General features: G+C 42.9%; 1 protein-coding gene across 1 annotated transcript; it reads left to right on the forward strand.

Moving 5' to 3' along the window:
• The first annotated feature begins 15340 nt into the window (after nucleotides 1-15340).
• LOC145802187 (uncharacterized) lies at nucleotides 15341-17850 on the forward strand. The gene is made up of 4 exons (XM_082894856.1): nucleotides 15341-15739; nucleotides 15821-15919; nucleotides 16080-16313; nucleotides 17824-17850. Exons 1-4 carry the CDS (start codon nucleotides 15341-15343, stop codon nucleotides 17848-17850), a joined length of 759 nt encoding a protein of 252 aa, XP_082750982.1.
• Nucleotides 17851-19416: the final 1566 nt, after the last annotated feature.

The raw sequence follows: 19416 nt of genomic DNA on the forward strand, positions 1-19416 counted from the left end.
AAAACATGCACAAAACAGATAGGGTTTAGAGGCTCAAAGACAAGGCGTTCCGCTGAGGAATTCGGGCGCTCAAAATGAACACAAACAAGCATAATCATTGAGTGCACAAATGATGACTTCCAAGTCTTGAGGACGGTCAAAAATGGGGTGTCTACATTGGTCTAGCCCACTTTGCCCATAACCTCACCATTCCACAAAACTTGGGCACCCCTTGGGGCCCTCCCCAAGTTATAAACCCAAGCCTTATAAACCCACAAAAGTTTGCCCACCAAACCAATGTAGGACAAACCTTAACTCAAACCTTTATGGAAATTCCACCAATATACCATTTCCATGGAGCTCACTTTGGCTTCAATTTCCCATTCCCCCGATAATGGTTTTGAGCAACCAAATATACTACGTGAATCATAATGCGGCATAGAACGCGTTACCACTTAGACCCGCCAACATTGGCATATGGGTCCCACCTAAAAATTAGACCAAAGTTAGGGAAAAAAATCTATTTTTCCAAACCAATTTTCAAACCATTTCTAAAAATCCCCCACATGAATGGAATTTGATGACAACGAAAATACAATAATATGCAGAATTTGTCGAAAGAGTATAAATCGAAAATATATTGCATCAGGATAGGTAGCTTTCAACTTTGAACCTTCCCTATTCATAACATATCGGACTTAGTAGCTAACCAATAAACACGATGTCTTGAATTGTTCAGCAATTTGTGTAAGCCAAGACAATAGATTTCACACAAAATATTTTCTGACACATCATGGTTCTCACAGTTGTGTTCATTTTGTCCTTGAACGCACTTGGTTATTCATAAGTGCTTCTACAGAATTTAGCCTCTTCATTCACATAAAACCGGCCGTAGATCGAAACTCATATAGGTGACTCTTATTGTGAGTATCTCTTATACTCATCTTGATTTTTATGCCTAAATCAAGATAAAAGTAATCATTAAAAACAAAGCTTGTTCTTAAACCCCTGCATACAACACATGTTGCAGATATCACTCTTACCATAGGAATAGATAGGGAATTTCAATCCCTTGGTGATTTCTGGCGAGCCACACATAACTTAGATGTCCCTTTGAACTTAGTTCTTGGGATCTCTAGTCATTTACGTAGGGTTTCCATTATGATGACTCTTATGTTATAAGCTTTAATCCCATCCCCTTCGATGAACTATACACTTGCTCTTTAGTCAAACCTTTCGTTAACAGATCCGCAATATTCTCTTTAGATTTTATATAATCTATTGAGATTATTCCATTTGAGAGCAATTGCCTTCCGGTATTATGTCTATGACGAATATGTCGTGACTTATCATTGTACATATGACTCTGTGCCCTGCCTATTGTAGATTGACTATCACAATGAATGCAAATAGCTAGCATAGGTTTTGGCCACATTGGAATGTCTTCTAAAAAGTGGCGAAGCCATTCTGCTTCTTCTCTTGCTTTGTCTAAAGCAATGAACTGAGATTCCATTGTGGATCATGCGATGCATGTTTGTTTTGTGGATTTCCAAGAAATAGCAGCACCTCCTAGAGTAAAGACATATCCACTAGTGGATTTTCAATCTTTAGTATCCAATATCCAATTGGCATCACAATAACCTTCTAGTACTGTAGGATATCGAGTAAAGTTCAAACCATGGTCACGGGTAAATCCTAGATATCTAAGAACTTGAATGATCGATTTCTAATGGTCTTCTTCAGGGTTACTAGTGTACCTAATCAATTTGCTGACAACATAAGCTATATCAGGACGCGTGCAATTCATTAGGTACATTAGACTTCTAATGATTTGGGAGTATTTTAGCTAAGACACCACATCATCTTTATTTTTTGATAAATAAAGACTGATGTCTATATATGTTCTTGTTACATTCATATCATCCTTGATATATTTACCAAGAATTTTCTCAATATAATGAGATTGAGATAATGCATATCCATCAGATGTTTTAGTAATTTTCATTCCTAATATTACATCTACAGCTCTCATATCTTTCATATCAAATCTTTTGTTCAGTATTTGCTTAGTTAATTTGATCATGTTTTGACTGCTTCCAATGATAAGCATGTCACCCACATAAAGACAAATGATGACATAACCATTGTCAGTGTTTTTAAAATAGACACACTTGTCACATTCGTTTATCTTGAACCCATTAGTAAGCATAGCATGATCAAATTTTTCATGCCATTACTTAGGAGCTTGTTTTAATCCATGAAGAGATTTTACAACCCGACAAACTTTCAGATTGCTCCATATAGATTTCTTCATTTAGATCACCTTTTAAGAAAGCTGTCTTGGCATCCATTTTATGTATTTCTAAATTATACAATGCTGCTATGGCAATAAGCATGTAGATGGATGTTATTCTTGTCACAGGGGAATATGTGTCAAAATAGTCCAGACTTTCTTTTTGTCTATAACCTTTTACCACAAGGTTTGCTTTATACTTGTCTATTGAACCATATGCTTTCATTTTTCACTTAAATATCTATTTATATCCAAGAGGTTTAGAACCGGGTGGAAAATCCACCAATCCCAACTATGATTTTGCATAATGGATTCAATTTCATTATTAACAACCTCCTTCCATAAAGGTGCTTCAAGACCGGTCATTGCTTCCTTAAATCTTTAAGGTTCATTTTCTAAAAAGTATGTCAGAAAATCTAGACCAAAGGATTTTGATGTTATCGCTCTCTTACTTCGTCTTGATTCATTATTAGTTAAATCCTGTTGGTCAAGACCAATACTAGTCTCTTGCGTTTCATTGTCATTAGGCTCTTAACTTTGTGCACAATCATAAATTATTTTCTGTGAACTTAATTCTTGTCATTTCTTGTAAGGAAAAACATGTTCAACAAACACAACATTCCTTGACTCTATAATAGTGTTCACATGTATATCAGGTATTTCTGATTTATAAGTCAAAAACTGATATGCACTTTATTCTGAGCATAACCAATAAACACATAATCTACTGTTTTTGGTCCTATCTTAGTCTTTTTCGGAACAGGAAGTTCAATCTTTGCCAAACACCCCCACACTTTTAAGTATTTGTAGGAAGGTGGTCGACCTTTCCACAATTTATAAGCAATGCGATTTGTTTTCTTGCAAGGTATTCTGTTAAGAAGATAATTAGTAGACAATATTGCTTCCCCCCACAAGTTTTGTGATAAGTCTGAACATAGTAACATGATATTCATCATTTCTTTAAGGGTTCTATTCTTTCTTTTAGCAATTCCATTTTGCTGTGCAGAATAGGGTGCTATAGTTTGGTGAATAATGTCATGTTGTGCACAAAATTCATTTAAGGTGCATCATATTCTCCATCCCTATCACTTCTAACCATTTTAATGGTTTTACCATGTTGATTTTCAACTTCAATTTTGTAGAATTTAAACATTTCCAAGGCTTCATCTTTACTTCTAAGTAAATATGCATAACAATAACTTATGCAATCATCAATAAATGTTATGAAATATTTTTCCCTCCTCTAGTTTGAAATCACATAGAGCAGTATGAATTAATTCTAGAGGTTTGGTTTTTCTTTCAACCGATTTAACTGGAACCTTAGTTTGTTTTGCTTCGACACATATCTCACATTTGTGGTTAGGATCAATTTTAAACTTTGGTATACAATCCAAACCAATTACTCTGCATAAAGCATCAAAATTTACATGTCCTAATCTACCATGCCATAAATTTGACTCAAGAATATACAAAAAAGATGTATTATTCTTATTAATAGCAAGTTTTGGTACAACAGTCATTACATTCTACTTGAAGAGACCGTCACTCATGTATCCCTTACCAACATACATACCACTCTTTGTTAAAACAATTTTATCAGACTCAAATACAAGCCTAAAACCATTCTTACTTAACAAAGAACCAGAAACTAAATTCTTTCGGATGTTTGGTGCATACAACACATTGTTGAGGGTAAGTTCCTTCCCCGATGTCATCTTCAATATCAACTTTCCTTGTCCAGCCATAGTAGAAGTAGAAGAATTTTCCATGAAAAGTTGTTCACCATTTGTAGCCTCATTATATGTAGTGAACATCTTCTTGTCCGCGCAAATGTGACGAGTTGCCCCAGTGTCAACCCACCATTCCCTGAGATTTCTAACCAAATTAGCCTCAGACACCACAACAGAGAGATTGATGTCATTTACCCCATCAAAGATGTAATCTAGTTCTGTCACATTGATTTGATTAGTAGTCTTCTTGCTTGTACTTCCGCGATCCTTTTTAGGGCGTCAGCAATTAGAGGCACGATGTCCAGTCTTGCCACAGTTATAGCATTTACCTTTGAACTTTTTATTACTATTGTTGTCGCCTTATTCAGGACCATCTTCAGCAAACTTCCTCTTTTTGTTATATGGTTTGGTTACTTGTTCAACCACATTAGCCTTCGACTCAATGGAATTTTTACCATTCCTCTTTTCAGTCTTACGGTTATCTTCCTTAATTCTTAGACTTACAATCAATTCATCCATTGTCATCTCTTTGCGTTTACGTTTTGAATAGTTTTTGAAATCTTTCCAAGCCGGTGGTAATTTTTCCACTAACGCAATGATTTGGAAAGACTAACTAAGAGACATACCTTCAACATGAATATCATGCAAAATTAATTAAAAACTTTGAACTTGAGAAATTACCATTTAGGAGTCTACCATAACAAAGTCCAGAAATTTACCAACAACAAATTTCGTTGTCCTGACATCCTCTATCTTGTATTTTTTCTCCAAAGAATCCCACAATTCTTGTGTTGTTTTCAAAGGGCTGTAAACATTATACAGCTTGTTGTCTATGCCATTGAGGATGTAGTTTATATACAGAAAATCAGAATGCTTCCAGGCATCTACAACAGCAATAACTTTCCGATCACTTTCATCATCCTTAAGCACTGGTGCCTCTTCACAGAGAAACCAGGCAAGATTCGAGTTTGTAAGATAGAATAACATTTTCTACTGCCATCTCTTAAACTCGGTGCCATTAAATTTGTTCTATTTTTCTCCATAATTTATTGGAACTTGAACATGGTTCTCGATAGGGAACAGAGTCGTTGTAATAATTGGAGTACCACTTTCAGTTGCAGTAGCCATAATATCTTATTACAAAAATTAGGAAAAACCAAAATACAAATTAATTTTCTAGTTACTAAAACCAAAAAATAAATTATAACACAAAATAATTTTACTTTTCTAGTTACTAAAACCAGAAAAATAAAATACTACACAATAATTTTCTGTAACACTACTATACAAATTAATATTCTGAAATTGTTAATGACAAACAGTATATTACTACTATTTGTCAAAGAAAATAAACAGTATATTACTACAATTTATCAAACAGTATATGACAACTATTTGTATTTTTCAGGCAGAATATCACTTTGTAAAAGCATAGAAAATAAATACAATGAAGACACCAAAAAGATCTATCTTAAAATTGTTGGACAATCTTCAATGTATTCAAAGAAAGAATTAAAGAAATGAGAGAGACTGTTTGATTACAAAAATCAAAACAGTATATATATATATATATATAAAAAAGCAACAGATTCTTGTTTCATTACAAAAACAAAATCAGAATCTGAAAAAGGAAAAAGGAAAAAGGAAAAATAATTAAAACAGAAAGTAAATTAATTACTTACTTTATTAATTTCTCGAACAAAATTCTTTTGATCAAGTCCAGTGTTTAACACTGTGTCCTTAAGGCAGATTCGTCCTCTCCACGGTGCTTTTAGATTGTGGACGTCTATCTCCCAGGATAAAATGATCAAGAACGAATAATAGTAGCACTACAAACTATTCGCACAACGAACACACTTTGTGTTTACACTCTTTCTCCTAGGAAAATAATGCAGCAAAATCCAGAGAGAGCAAAAGCAGAATTGAGGATGAAAATTGAGCGTAAAATCCAAATGATAGATACCTATTTATAGATGGAATAGTGTCTATTTGGTGGGGGAAAAATCTGGACAGTATTTTGGAATTAATTTCGAATGCACCCGCACCCAAGCCTAGCCCACCCGACCGACCGAACGAACTGCAGTAGCGGCCGCACACATGTTTATTTTAGGTCCAATGGGTCTAGCCCACTTTGCCCATAACCTCACCCTTCCACAAAACTTGGGTATCCCTTAGGGCCCCCCCCCCCCAAGTTACAAACCCAAGCCTTATAAACCCACAAAAGTTTGCCCACCAAACCAATGTCGGACAAACATTAACTCAAACCTTTATGGAAATTCCACCAATATACCATTTCCATGGAGCTCACTTTGGCTTCAATTTTCCATTCACCCGAAAATGGGTGTAGCAAAGCCCGTGGGCTCCCGTGCTACAGTTCAGACTCGATTTGTGTCACGGTTCTAAATCTGAACCAAAGAGTCCAAATCCGGCAAATCGTTTTGAGAAAATAGATTTTTGAAAGAAGTGCCAAACATGGACTGCTTTGCCAGATACAGAGTCGCCACCTAAATATTTTATTTTGGGAAATTTAGGAAACCCTGACTCGTTGCCTAAGGCCACGTGTCCGTCATCACCAAAGTTGCCTCGGCTCGGGAACTTGGGTACGATTGGGGAAGGTCACTTCGTGAGCACCCCCGCTCGCCCGGTCAGAGACCGGCCTCTACTAACCATGATATCTGTTTTTGAAAATATTGTATGTTCTTATTCCGGTTATTAGCCTAGGTTACTATGTGATGCGCACAGCATACAAGTATAGACTGAGTCGCCTGAATTGGAACAAAACATTTTATGTTTGTTTGTTTGAAAATGGTTTGGTGGTGCTACCCGCAGGTAGGCTTAAAATGCAAATTTTGCCACCCTCGGGTGGGCTTAGAAAAGATGGTTTTGCCACTATCTAGTGGGCTTAAAACAAACAGTTGATGATTTATTCCAATCCAAATAACCCAACCTTCACCCACAGGCATTCAGGCAGTTATATCACATTAGCAATTAGCCTCATGGTAAGCATGCTATTTATGGCAGTCACTCACACACATGCAAGGATGCTAGAGCATAAAACTCACCGACTACTCCAAGCCAAAACAAAATCTCATTAGAAATCATGCATGAATCCTAAGTATACAGAAATGCCTAATGCAACACATGCAAAAATGCAAACTATAGAAGGCTCGGCTATTCTAAACATGGCATATGGAATGCTACAACTAACATGTATTCAATTTGGAATTGAAAATACAATGCAGTTAGTATGATGCGCCGAGCCCGGTGCATGCAAAACAGATGAATGATGCAAACATGCTGTCATACTGTATGCTAATTGAAATATGACCTAATCTAACCATCATAAGCAGTTAAATAAAAGGGAAGAAAGACGTGGGGTTGGAAGACATACATCACACTCACCCACACTTATTACAATTATGCCCTCGCTCGGAGGGTCCGAATAAATAATACAGTCCCAAATGAAAGAATATTACAGTCCAAATAATATACAAATTCCTAATTAATTAACAAATTAATTAAGAAAACTGTAAAACTGGCGTGCAAGCCAGGGACTGCCTTGCTTCTGATGAATGAAGTATGTTTGAGCTGCCTTGCGCGGAAATCCACTAGGATGCCCCACTTAGCCTCTGTTTTGTGATTTTTCTTGGAAAGCGCGCCAAACTCCGGAAGTTTGCTGATTCTTCATTTGCTGCAACAGAGAGCAGGAAAGGGGCGTAGCAATGTATTTTCACAGATATATGCATGCCTCGATCCTCGTGCCACCAATCACGCATACCGATGCATGATGGCCGAGGGGTCGAATTGTGCAATTCAATATAGAATGAATGCACATGAAAGTAAAACTAAAACCTAACTCCATCATGGATAATCCGGAGTGTCGGTGACTGGGAATTGAGACACGTTCCGTCACTTGGAGTACGAAACGCACCTCGTTTCCCGTGCCCGGGCTAACTCCTATCCCGAACACGATGCAATATGCATGATATGCATGAATGCAACTAAGATACAGCCTAGCATGCACAATGCTATGAAAATGAGATGTCTCGAAATGTGTGCACACCGGCACGCAAATCGAGAAAATGACAGAATGCGTTCTAAGATACAACCTAGTATGCACTATGCTGTAAAAATGAGATGCCTCGAAATGCGTGCACATGGGCACGCAAACCGAGAAAATGACATACGCAATGCAAATGACACGGAAATATGATATGGGCTTACACTAACATGAGAGAGCCTCAGCCACACTCACATAAGAGGCCGATGGATAAAAATGAAGTGCCTCGAAATGCGTGCACACGGGCATGCAAACCGAGGCAATGGCATACGCAATGCAAATGACATGAAAATATGATATGGGCTTATACCAACATGAGAGAGCCTCAGCCACACTCACATAGGATGTCGATGGATGAAAATGAAGTGCCTCGAAATACGGGCACGCAAACCGAGGCAATGGCATACGCAATGCAATAGCATGGAAATGGCATATGGAATGCAACATGGACTTATACTAACATGAGAGAGCCTCAGCCGCACTCACATAAGAGGCCGATGGATGAAAATGAAGTGCCTCGAAATGCATGCACACGGGCACGCAAACCGAGGCAATGGCATACGCAATGCAATAGCATGGAAATGGCATGCAAACATGCTAATGAAATTTCAACACTGAAATGTGGGGGAAAGCAGCCCCGAAATGAGGCGAAAACACATCCGATGCATGGAATCTCTCCCGAAATGCAAATTTAGGCACATAGAATGAACTACAGCTATACAAAGCATGCAAAATTGGTACATGGAATGAAAAGACAGAAGCAAGGCAGCCCCAAAATTAGAATTTTACTAGTACAAATCATGGCCAAACAGCAAGCAAAGATAGGGCAACAGTGGCATGCAAAAATGGCCCTAAACATGAGATTATGAAGCAACTCACAGCTGCTGACTCCAAATAGGTTAGGGCCCTTCAACAACATTGAAGAGGGGACAAAAATAAGCCACTTTACAGAACTATAAAAACCTCAAAAACAAATATAGATATGGCTAAGCTCTTATGCAAGAAAAAGGGCCAAAAGGTGGCCAAAGAGGCAAGTGGTATATGCAAAGCCCAAACTGAAAAATTCCCTTCTAAAACATTGAAAAGGGACAAAAAATATGCATATTTACAGAACTATAAAAACCCCAAAACAGTATACAAACATGCTAGAAATGCAATGCAAAATGAGGCTCAAAAGTGGCTATAACACAAAGTCTACAAAATATTCATCAAACAGCCAAGGACCCTTAATGAAACATGAATAATGGGCCAAAATAAGACTATTTTTAGTTCTTTAAAATGACTAAAAACCGAAGCATAATAGGCTGCCAAGACATGCAAGAAAAGGGGACCAATGAGGGATATAACATGAAGTAGCATATGGAGGTCCCAAACCATGAAAGGCCCTTAATAAAACATGAAGAATGGACCAAAATAAGACTATTTTTAGTACTGTAAAAAGGCCAAAAACCGAAGCATGATAGGCTGCCAAAACATGCAAAAATGGGGCCCAAAAGAGAATATAAAGGCAAGTATAGCATGGAGGTCCCAAACAGTGTTGAGCCCTTCTTCAATGTTGAATAGGGGCTCAAAATAAGCCTATTTTTAGTTCTGTAAAATGCCCAAAAATGGAAGCATAATGGGCTGCCAAAGCATGCAAGAAAATAGCATTCAAGGAAGATATTGAAGCAAGTGCAAGATGGGGGGCTCAAACAGGGTTGAACCCTTAAGAAAAAGTGAAAAAGCGCTCAAAAGAAGGCCACTTTCAGTTAGGGCCGGAGCTCAAAACAGCAAGCATATATGGCTAAGGAATGTTGCAAAAATAGGCTTAAAAAGAAGGAAATGACAACTCACCCTTGTAGACCAATCTTTGGTTGCTTCTTGGACCAAGTTGCAGCACCTTTAGCCTCTGAGAAGCCCTCCTTGCTGCTGGAAATGGAGTGGTGGTGATGGTGTTAGGTGGTAGTGAAGAAAAGGGGATGAAACTTGGGTGTTTTAGGGTAAAAATGAGAGAAGGAGGGGGGATATAATGCAAGAGGCTCAAAGGTTTTTTTTCTAACCCCTAATACAAATGCTTGCAGCTGGTTATAAGGACCAAAAGGAGGGGGAGCATGGAAGGAAAGGGTGGGGGAAAAAGGACCAAGGCTTTCCCCCACAAAATATCCCCCGGATTGAGATATTTTCTGGGGGAAACAGCTATACAGCTGTAAAGTTCCTTTTGTGAGAAACATGGCCGGCTGGTTTTTGGACTTGCAGGTGGCCGGCCGACCACCTCCCCTAGCCGGCCGGCTAGGGGTCAAAAGGGTCAAGTTGAGTTAGTGGCCGGCCACCACAAAAAGATGGCCTCCCAGGTCCCCTCATCACAACCCTGTGGTTCGAATTTGGAAACTCTAAAACAGGAGAGAGAACAAGCCATTTTTAGGAGGGGTTCAAAAGGTTCAATTGGATTTTCTGGCCGGCCATAAACTTTAGGGTCCTCCCATGTGTGTACAACACAAATATGTGGTTTGGGGTTGAAGAAAGTGGCCCCAAGGTGTTCAACATTGGCTCGGAAGTGAGAAAAACGGGTGTCGGATGGCAAAAATGGAATATAACTGGTTGCCAAGATAATTGCTGGCCTCCCACCCTCCAGTGACCTTCCTGGTGATAAAACAGAGGTACCTGCCAAAAATGAACGAAAATCGATGCAAAACGAATGCTCGAGGGCCAAAACACGCAGTTCGGGGTCCCGAAAATGGGCTGTTAAGCACCGAAAGTGGCGTTCGGCCACGAAGTGGGTTTCTCAGACCCCAGTTTCCCTCAAAAGGGAGTAAATAACATGTATGCCAAAATTTAGAGCAAACAGAGATGGTTAAGCGGTCCCAAACCGAGGCACACGGCCAACGGTCTCGAAAAACCGGAAACCGGGCTCCGAAATGGGCAAAATGGCCTATAGCCACAAAATGTAGCCCACGGCCATTGAGAGATGGTCTACGGGACCTCTCCCTCCCCTCAGGAAAAGAAACAGAAAACCGAGTCTGGTTCGCAAACCGAGGCAAGGCACAGAAGAGGGTTCGGAAGTCCGGAGACAAGGCTCACGGCCGCGACTCTGAAACTTCTGAACGAGCACATTATGCAACGTCACCGAGCGCTCAATCGGTGATGTCTGAGTCTTAAGGTCGGTCAAAAATGGGGTGTCTACAGTTGCCCCTCTTTGACAGAACTCGGAAGTCAAAAGTGACGGGAGTGAATGTCAAAGCCTAGAGACGACCCATTTTTGACAAGGCCGAAGACTTAGACAAACATATAAGATAAACACAGTGACGTGCCCGCAGGCATGCCCGCGGGCAAGGGGGCAAAATGCAAAGCGATAATGCAAGAAGCCGAAGGTAACTCAAAGATCGTGCAAATGCAGCAAGCTGTAATGAAACAAGTATTCGCAAATAGATGCAACAGTTTTAAGCAAGAATGCAAAGCAACAACTACATTTCATGCAGTTAAGAATGCGGAGATTTATTTAATCCTCGCCACGTCTCACACGGAGAAGATACGATACCTGCGCGATTCGTCTGGTCGCACCAGCCTCAAATGAACCGTACATACAATATCGTGCCTGCAAAAGAGAGAAATTCAACAAGCACAATATGCTACCAACATATATTCAATGCGATTCCGACAGTTTGACACACGCAGTGCCAGCGAGTGAATGCATCGCAACGCAAGAATGGAACGTGCGTGACAATGCATGCTCAAGCATAGAGGTATGGCAACATCAAGAAATGTGCATGATAATGCAAGTATGCTCATGAGAATGCAAGTTATGTGCATGATAGTGCAAAACGAGCATAAATCAAGGTGTCCGTTTGTTACGAAACAACGAGCACAGAAACGCGTGTTTCGGCGAAGGCGACACGATCACGGCCTCTGATTCACTTCCTAGAAAGGTTACAACACATTCAAAAAGGATACGCCTTGATTTCAATGAATGATGACGAGACACATGTCAGAACTTGAAGCTGAAGTCCCGGCGGATCATTTCGCGACAGAAAGTGCACTTTCCTTGAACTTTTTCAGGTCCCGGGAACTCCAATCTTCCTCAAAATTTGCAGAGAGCTAGGTGGGCATGTGGGGGACATGGCCGGCCAGTTTTATGGAGGGTGGGAGATGGCCGGCCGGTTTTGCAAAAAGGAAATGGCTGGCCAGCTAGTTTTGCAAAAAGGAAATGGCTGGCCGGCTGGAAAAGGTGGCCGGCCGGCCATCTGCCCAAATCCGAGGGCATTTTGGTCCTTTCACCTCCTTTCTTCATGCTCTCTCACCCAAACACTTTGAGCCTATAAATGCAGCCGAGAGGTCTCCTTCTCTTGTCTCCTACACCATTTTCTTCTCCAGATCTGAGCTCCATACGCGTTTTCCAACGCCCTACGCAAGTTGTTTTCGCGAAAATATTCAGTTTCAAGCACTTTGAACTGATTAAATTTTGGTTTCGGAGCTTCTTTTCTCATTTTCGCCACTTGAGGTGAGTTTGTCTCAATATTTGGAAGATTTTCTCGGGAGTTGAGTTTTGTTGACTTTTTCATTTCCCGAGAGTTGACTTTTGTTGACTTTTTCCAATTTTCGCTCATTTGTGCTCCTTTTGCAGATTTTCTGAAAATGGCAGGTAATTCTCCCCATGGTGGAGGTTTTCCAGGTGCCGGGGACGATTTTGATCCCATGACTTTGCCCCCGAGGGTCCGACCTTTTATTCCCGGGAGGTACGCTCCGCCAGCACATGTCCTCCCTCGGGGCGTTTTTCGTCATTTCACTGGTTTTGATGAGCGAGCACCTGGGGATCTACTTCTCCGAGAGCCAGAGCATCACCTCTTCCATGAGTCCCGAGAGGTATTTACTTCATTTTCTGCATTTTTCGTACATTTCGTGCCTTTGCCATGCTTGAACACACAGTTTAGCTTATGACATAGTACTTTATTTGCATCCTGAATATGTAGCTTAAACACTTGAATTTCTGAACACTCGGCTCATTAATTGATTGCGAACGCACGGCACACATTAGTTAAGAAATGAACACACGGCTCACACACTGATTTGTCGAACACACGGCCCGAATTAAAATGGTGAACATATAGCACTCACTGACTTAGAGTAGAACACGCAGCCCAAACTCCGATTTTCTGAACACGCAGCCCAGATTGATAGTGAACACGCAGCCCACACTAATTGAGAGTTGAACACGCAGCCCAAACTTAAATTTCCTGAACACGCAGCCCAGATTGATAGTGAACACGCAGCCCACACTAGTTGAAAGTTGAACACCCAGCCCAAACTAATTTCCTGAACACGCAGCCCAGATTGATAGTGAACACGCATCCCACACTAGTTGAAAGTTGAACACGCAGCCCAAACTTAAATTTCCTGAACACGCAGCCCAGATTGATAGTGAACACGCAGCCCACACTAGTTGAAAGTTGAACACGCAGCCCAAACTAATTTGCTGAACACGCAACCCAGATTGATAGCGAACACGCAGCCCACACTAGTTGAAAGTTGAACACGCAGCCCAAACTAATTTGCTGAACACGCAGCCCAGATTGATAGTGAACACGCAGCCCACACTAGTTGAAAGTTGAACACGCAGCCCAAACTTAAATTTCCTGAACACGCAGCCCAGATTGATAGTGAACACGCAGCCCACACTAATTGAAAGTTGATCACGCAGCCCAAACTAATTTGCTGAACACGCAGCCCAGATTGATAGTGAACACGCAGCCCACTCTGATTGAAAGTTGAACACGCAGCCCAAACTTAAATTTCCTGAACACGCAGCCCAGATTAATAGTGAACACGCAGCCCACACTGATTGAAAGTTGAACGCGCAGCCCAAACTAAAATTTCCTGAACACGCAGCCCAGATTGATAGTGAACACGCAGCCCATACTGATTGAAAGTTGAACACGCAGTTCATTCATTTCATTGGCACACAGCTCATTCGTTTTATACTGACACATGTATTCATTTCATTGGCACACAGCTCATTCATTTCATTGGCACACAGCTCATTCATTTTATACTGACACATGTATTCATTCTGAATGCAGGTTGGTTCTCGCAGTGTACGGGGGTATGGCTCCACCGCCGCGCGGGATTGGTACGTTGAGCTCCCGGAGGCTGTCCGGGATTTAGTAGACTTGGCAGGGTTCAGGGTCTTCTGCATTGGATTGTCACGTTGTCCTGCCAGGAGGACACTGATGGCGGCTTTGGTAGAGAGATGGTGGGACACCACCAACTCCTTTCATTTCTCTACCACTGGGGACATGACTATGACCCCTCTGGATTTTGTGGTATTGACCGGCCTGGACATAGGAGGTTAGTCCATTCCTTATGATGAGGACATGGGCGAGTGGGAGGCCGCTTGGATATATCTACTGGGAGCTCGCCCGCCTGTCGACAGAGTCTCCGGGAGAGTTCGATATACTTGGTTCTCTTCTCACTTCCGGCGGGGGGAGATAGAGCCCGAGACTCCTGAGGAGACAGAGCAGTATGCCCGCGGTTTCCTTATGTTCCTCTTCGGGACTACTCTGTTTGCCAATAGAGGGAACACGGTCGGGCTATATCTGTTGAGCGCTCTGGTTGACCTATCCCAGGTCAGTCGATACGACTGGGGTGGCGCCGGCCTGGCTACCCTTTACTACTATATGAGCGCCACCTCCCGTGGGCAGGGAGACTTACTTGGCGGTTATTGGAGAGCCTGGGAGGTACTTTTCTGTCCCCTTGATTTACATTTCTGCTCTTCATTACTTGTAAATTGCACACACAGCGCACTTTACAGTCTGTATTTTGCCCTTAGCACTTTGTACTTACATTCTGCACTGCTTTTCTCAGTTATGGGTTTACGTATACTTCCCAGTATTAGCCCCAGAGTTGGAGGCGGCAGGGCCCCCCATGACCCCATATTCACTGGTGTTCGAGGGCCCGCATCGGCCGAGACCCCGAGAGACTCTCATTTATCTGCGACAGTATTTTGACACTGTGCGCCCATCGGAGGTACTTCAGAATCCTCCGTTCTTCCCATTTTTATCTCTAATTTGCCCTGCACGTTCCTGATTTCTGATTGGTTTATTCACTTGTTATCCGCAGATCACATGGCAGCCTTGGGCACCCTTGCGCGATGATCTCCGATTTCAGTATCCCGGAGGATCGGGCACCTCCCAGTACAGGTTCCTGCTCAAAGGACCTGTTGGTAGAGCATGGTTTCTGGGGGAACTCTTTCTGCGTCAGGTGTGGGGGTATACTTCTCAGGACCCTCCCGCAGCACCCCCAGTCAGTATGCGGACTGCTGATAGGCTCTCTCACCAGGAGATAGTCGGCGCTATGCTGGGTAGTGATGCCCTGTTGCACCTCGAGGAGGGGGACTACGCCACTTACCGTCATACATATATGATGCCTCCACTGGCGGGGGTTCGCACCCCGATGGCGAGGTCTGCTGGTACGTCATCTTCGAGCCAGGCCCGGGCTCGGGCTGCAGACGCCCCTTCTACTAGTAGGGCTGGTACATCGGGAGGTGGGGGTAGATCGGTTCCTCCGACTCCTCCGACTTATCCTCATCCTGGATGGCCGGACATGCCGTCCGAGTTGACGGGATGGCGTTTTGGGACTCCTTACCCGATTCCGCTAGAGCCTCCACTTCCTGACCATAGATATGTCAGGGATCCTGATTCACCACCGGTATGATTTATAGCTTTGATTTATCAGTCGGGTACTTGGACATTCATTCCTTTACTGATAGTTTTGTCTTTGTATCTGCAGCCTCCAGTTGAGTATGTGGACGAGATTCTCGGGGTGATGGCCGCACTTGAGGGCATGGTCCTTCGGAGAGAGACACACCTATCCGTTATGGGTGTGCAGGTACCGTTCATCTTTCTTGTATTTATCACACTTCTGATGACACACTGGTTTTGAACATTCTTCTGCATTGTAGAGCACATCCGACACACACCCCACTCACATACTGTACTCGTATCTGATTTTCATATCTAAACTGATGTATTGAACTTTTCATTTTCAGATGCCTCCTGTATATGCTCAGCCGCGGGCCGGGCCACCTGGGCCTCCTTGGGGAGCTGGGCCATCTGGGCCTTTTTACGGAGCTGGGCCATCTGGGCCTTCTCAGGGAGCTGGGCCATCTAGGCCTTTCCGAGGAGCTGGGCCATCTAGGCCTTTTCGAGGAGCTCGAGGAGGGTTCTCCCGCAGACGTAGGGCACACGTTGTAGAGGCGGAGCCCGAAGAGGAGGAGGAGGAGGTTACCGACCGCCAGTCAGAGACATCTGCTAAGGAGGGGGGCTCCGGTCTTGGTTCGGGGAACAGAGGTGAGGCTGAGGGGGATCCTGAGGACGACAGCTCCGACCCGGATGATGATGATGGTGCAGAGGTTGTCCCGCAGAAGAGGATGAGGAGTGCTTCCCATTCCCGCTCCCGAGGACATTGATGCTGCTGTTTCCTGCTTTATTTTTCTTTTTGCTAGTAGTTTGTAGCACTTTGCACATTGTTAGGTAGTTTTATTTTTTTGTAAAACTTGTACCTTTGTTCGTTGTAAAACATGATGGAATGAAACAAGCTTTCAAAAAGGTGTTTGTATTTTAAACTTTTAGCATCGTATCGCATCATTTTATTTCGCACAAAAATGAAATTGAATGGGAATGTGCATTGTGTAATCACCAAGTCAGGTAGTGAACCGACGCAACAAACTAAGCAACTCAACTTACTAAGATATAACAGAACCTTAGGAAGTTTACAACTCAATAAGCAAACTACAACAGTGTTGACAACGTAAATAAACAAGACTTAAACAAAGATTGCTTAAACAGAGAGCAATGACTCAAAAACACGAAACAAGTCCGCTCGACAAACAACTCGATAAGCAAAACGACAACTCGATAATCAAAACAATAACTCGATAAACAAAACTCAACAACACAAAGCGTACTCCGGACGATCAGGGCGACGGAACGCATCCGAAACAGAGGGAAATGAAGGCCTTTGACTCTCCCGTTGCATGGAAATGCTTGAAACTTTCCCTCGAAGGGTAAAACAGGGCCAAGGAGATACACTGGAGCATTGCCGGCCACCTTTGGGAGCTGGCCGGCCAATTTTATGGAGAGGGGGAGCCGGCCGGCCAGTTTTGAAAAAGAGAATGGCCGGCCAGCCAGAAAAGGTGGCCGGCCGGCCACTTACCCCTGCAGCCACCCAAATTTTGACACGTGTCCTCCTGAATAGTGTTTTTCCCTCTATAAAAGCCTCAACTTCGGGAACATTCATTTCATCTTAGTTTTTCACAAAGATGGAGGCGTTTCTCGCAGAAAATCTCACGTCTTGGATCTCTTCTCTAGATGGCTCGGAAAAGCTGAACTTCCGGGGTTTTGGTTTGAATGCACTATTCACGCTGAGCCGTACTCCGCTACATCTCCCTTTTCTCCATGCCGCGGCAAGGTTCTGGAACCCAGTGACACACGTTTTTAGCTTCGGCGGCCAAGAGGTATGTCCCACTTTCGAAGATTTTCAGGTTTTGATGGAGTCCGAATGCTCTGAAGTGATCTTGCCCCAGCTCCGTTTTGGCCATGCCCAGGCTTTAGGGCGGATGTGTGGGCTCACGGCGCATGATGCTCGATCTCTGATCAGCAGTGGGGAACTGGATATTCTCGGCTTGATCCATCGCTTTTCCAACGCCGGTGACCGCAGCAACCATTACTGACAGGGTTTCCGGCAACACGCCCTCTGCTTGTGTTTGTTGTCTCACTTTCTGCTTTCCTCAGGCTTTGGCGGAGCTAGCATCCGTCTGATTGAAGTTGCCCAAGGTTTGAGAGAAGGAAAGAGCTGCATCGCCATGACTTTGGCCGAAACGCTGATGGGCTTGGATTCTGTCTATCCCCGGGAGACGACTAGGTTTGCCAGGAGTCCACTACTGCTGCAGGTAATGTTTCCCACCCAACCTTACATATATATTTGCTCACATCACTCGACCCTCGGGCTCGGTTTTTCTCACAAAACCCTTGTCTTAATTTTCTCTCATCATACACCTCTCTATTCTTTATTCTCTCATTTTTCATCCCTCCCCAGATATGGTTAATGGACAAGTTACAGGTCGTGGACTCTTGCCCGGCCTATTCAGCTCGAGGCTACTTCTTTCGGCCGCGCCTAGTCAATGCTCTTGATGAAAGATGGTGGTTTGACTGGATGTGCAATCTGTCCGCAGATCGTATTGCTTGGCGTTGCCCTTGGCTCAACCACCCGGCAATGAGCTATAGTATGTCCCGGCTGATTGGGATCCAATTGATTGGTCTAACCCACTGCGTATTCTATTTTCCGTTTCGGTTCCTGTGCCAGTTCGGTCATGATCAGACCTACCCACCGGAGGAGATTGAGTACCCAGCTGCTTTCCCGGTCCGGGGTGCACAGCTTGCCCGATATGCCACAGCATGGAGGACTAGAGAGCTCCTGGCCCCTGCTCCCACTTTCAGTTGCACTTTGTCTGACGAGTGCTTGGATTGGCTCAACGAGGAGGCACAGGTTGGGCATAGCTTGGCATCAGATGCTTCGACCAACTCTGGGAGGGGGCGCGGAGATACTTGACTCGACTATGCCCCAAATTTATTGCTTTATTAGTACTTTCAAGTTTTCTTGATGAATGTAATAAAAAAGCAACCTCGATTGTAATGCAAGAGCAGGAGAACTCTGTTTTGAAATCAATGAAATTGAAAGTTGTGGTACTGAAAATTTTCCGCTTTGGTCCAAAAATGGTCTTAGTTGTAAAAAAGATTAATTTGAACAAAGTCAACTTTTATTAAAACTTTTCAAAACTATTTTCGATGTGGATCAGAACTGGACACGCCGAAGATCTGTCACTGAGATGCACAACCCCAGATCCCTGCAACTGGAAAGTTGCCCCTAGTCTGAAGAACAATGCGGCCCTGCATGGCAACGAAAAGTTGCCCCTAGTCTGAGTAACTTTGCACCGTTGCGGCAACGGAAAGTTGCCCCTAGTCTGAATAGCACTTTACCGGAGATCGCGATAAATGCTGATGGATAAAGATGACTGAGATGATCAAAATGGACAGAGTTGATCGGGGAAAAGTTTATGGCTGAACTTCAATGTGAAGCGCCTACGTATCCCAAAGATGGGAATCAAGCCTTACGTAGTTCAGGCTTAGGTTCACTCGAGTATTTTCACTCTCCTTTTGCGCTCTAAATTTTGCCAAGGCCGCCCTTTGCGGGTTTTCAACCTTGCAAGCTCAGTTTTTATATTTTCTAATTTTTTGTGCTTTGACTTTTGCCTAGGTCGCCCTTTCGGGTTTTCGGCCTAGCGAGCCTCTCAAGGGTAATATTTCTTCAACTTGTCCATATTGATC

This window comes from Camellia sinensis, chromosome 11 (assembly GCF_055761805.1).
Source record: "Camellia sinensis isolate YWXY chromosome 11, ASM5576180v1, whole genome shotgun sequence".
Classification (NCBI taxonomy): domain Eukaryota; kingdom Viridiplantae; phylum Streptophyta; class Magnoliopsida; order Ericales; family Theaceae; genus Camellia; species Camellia sinensis.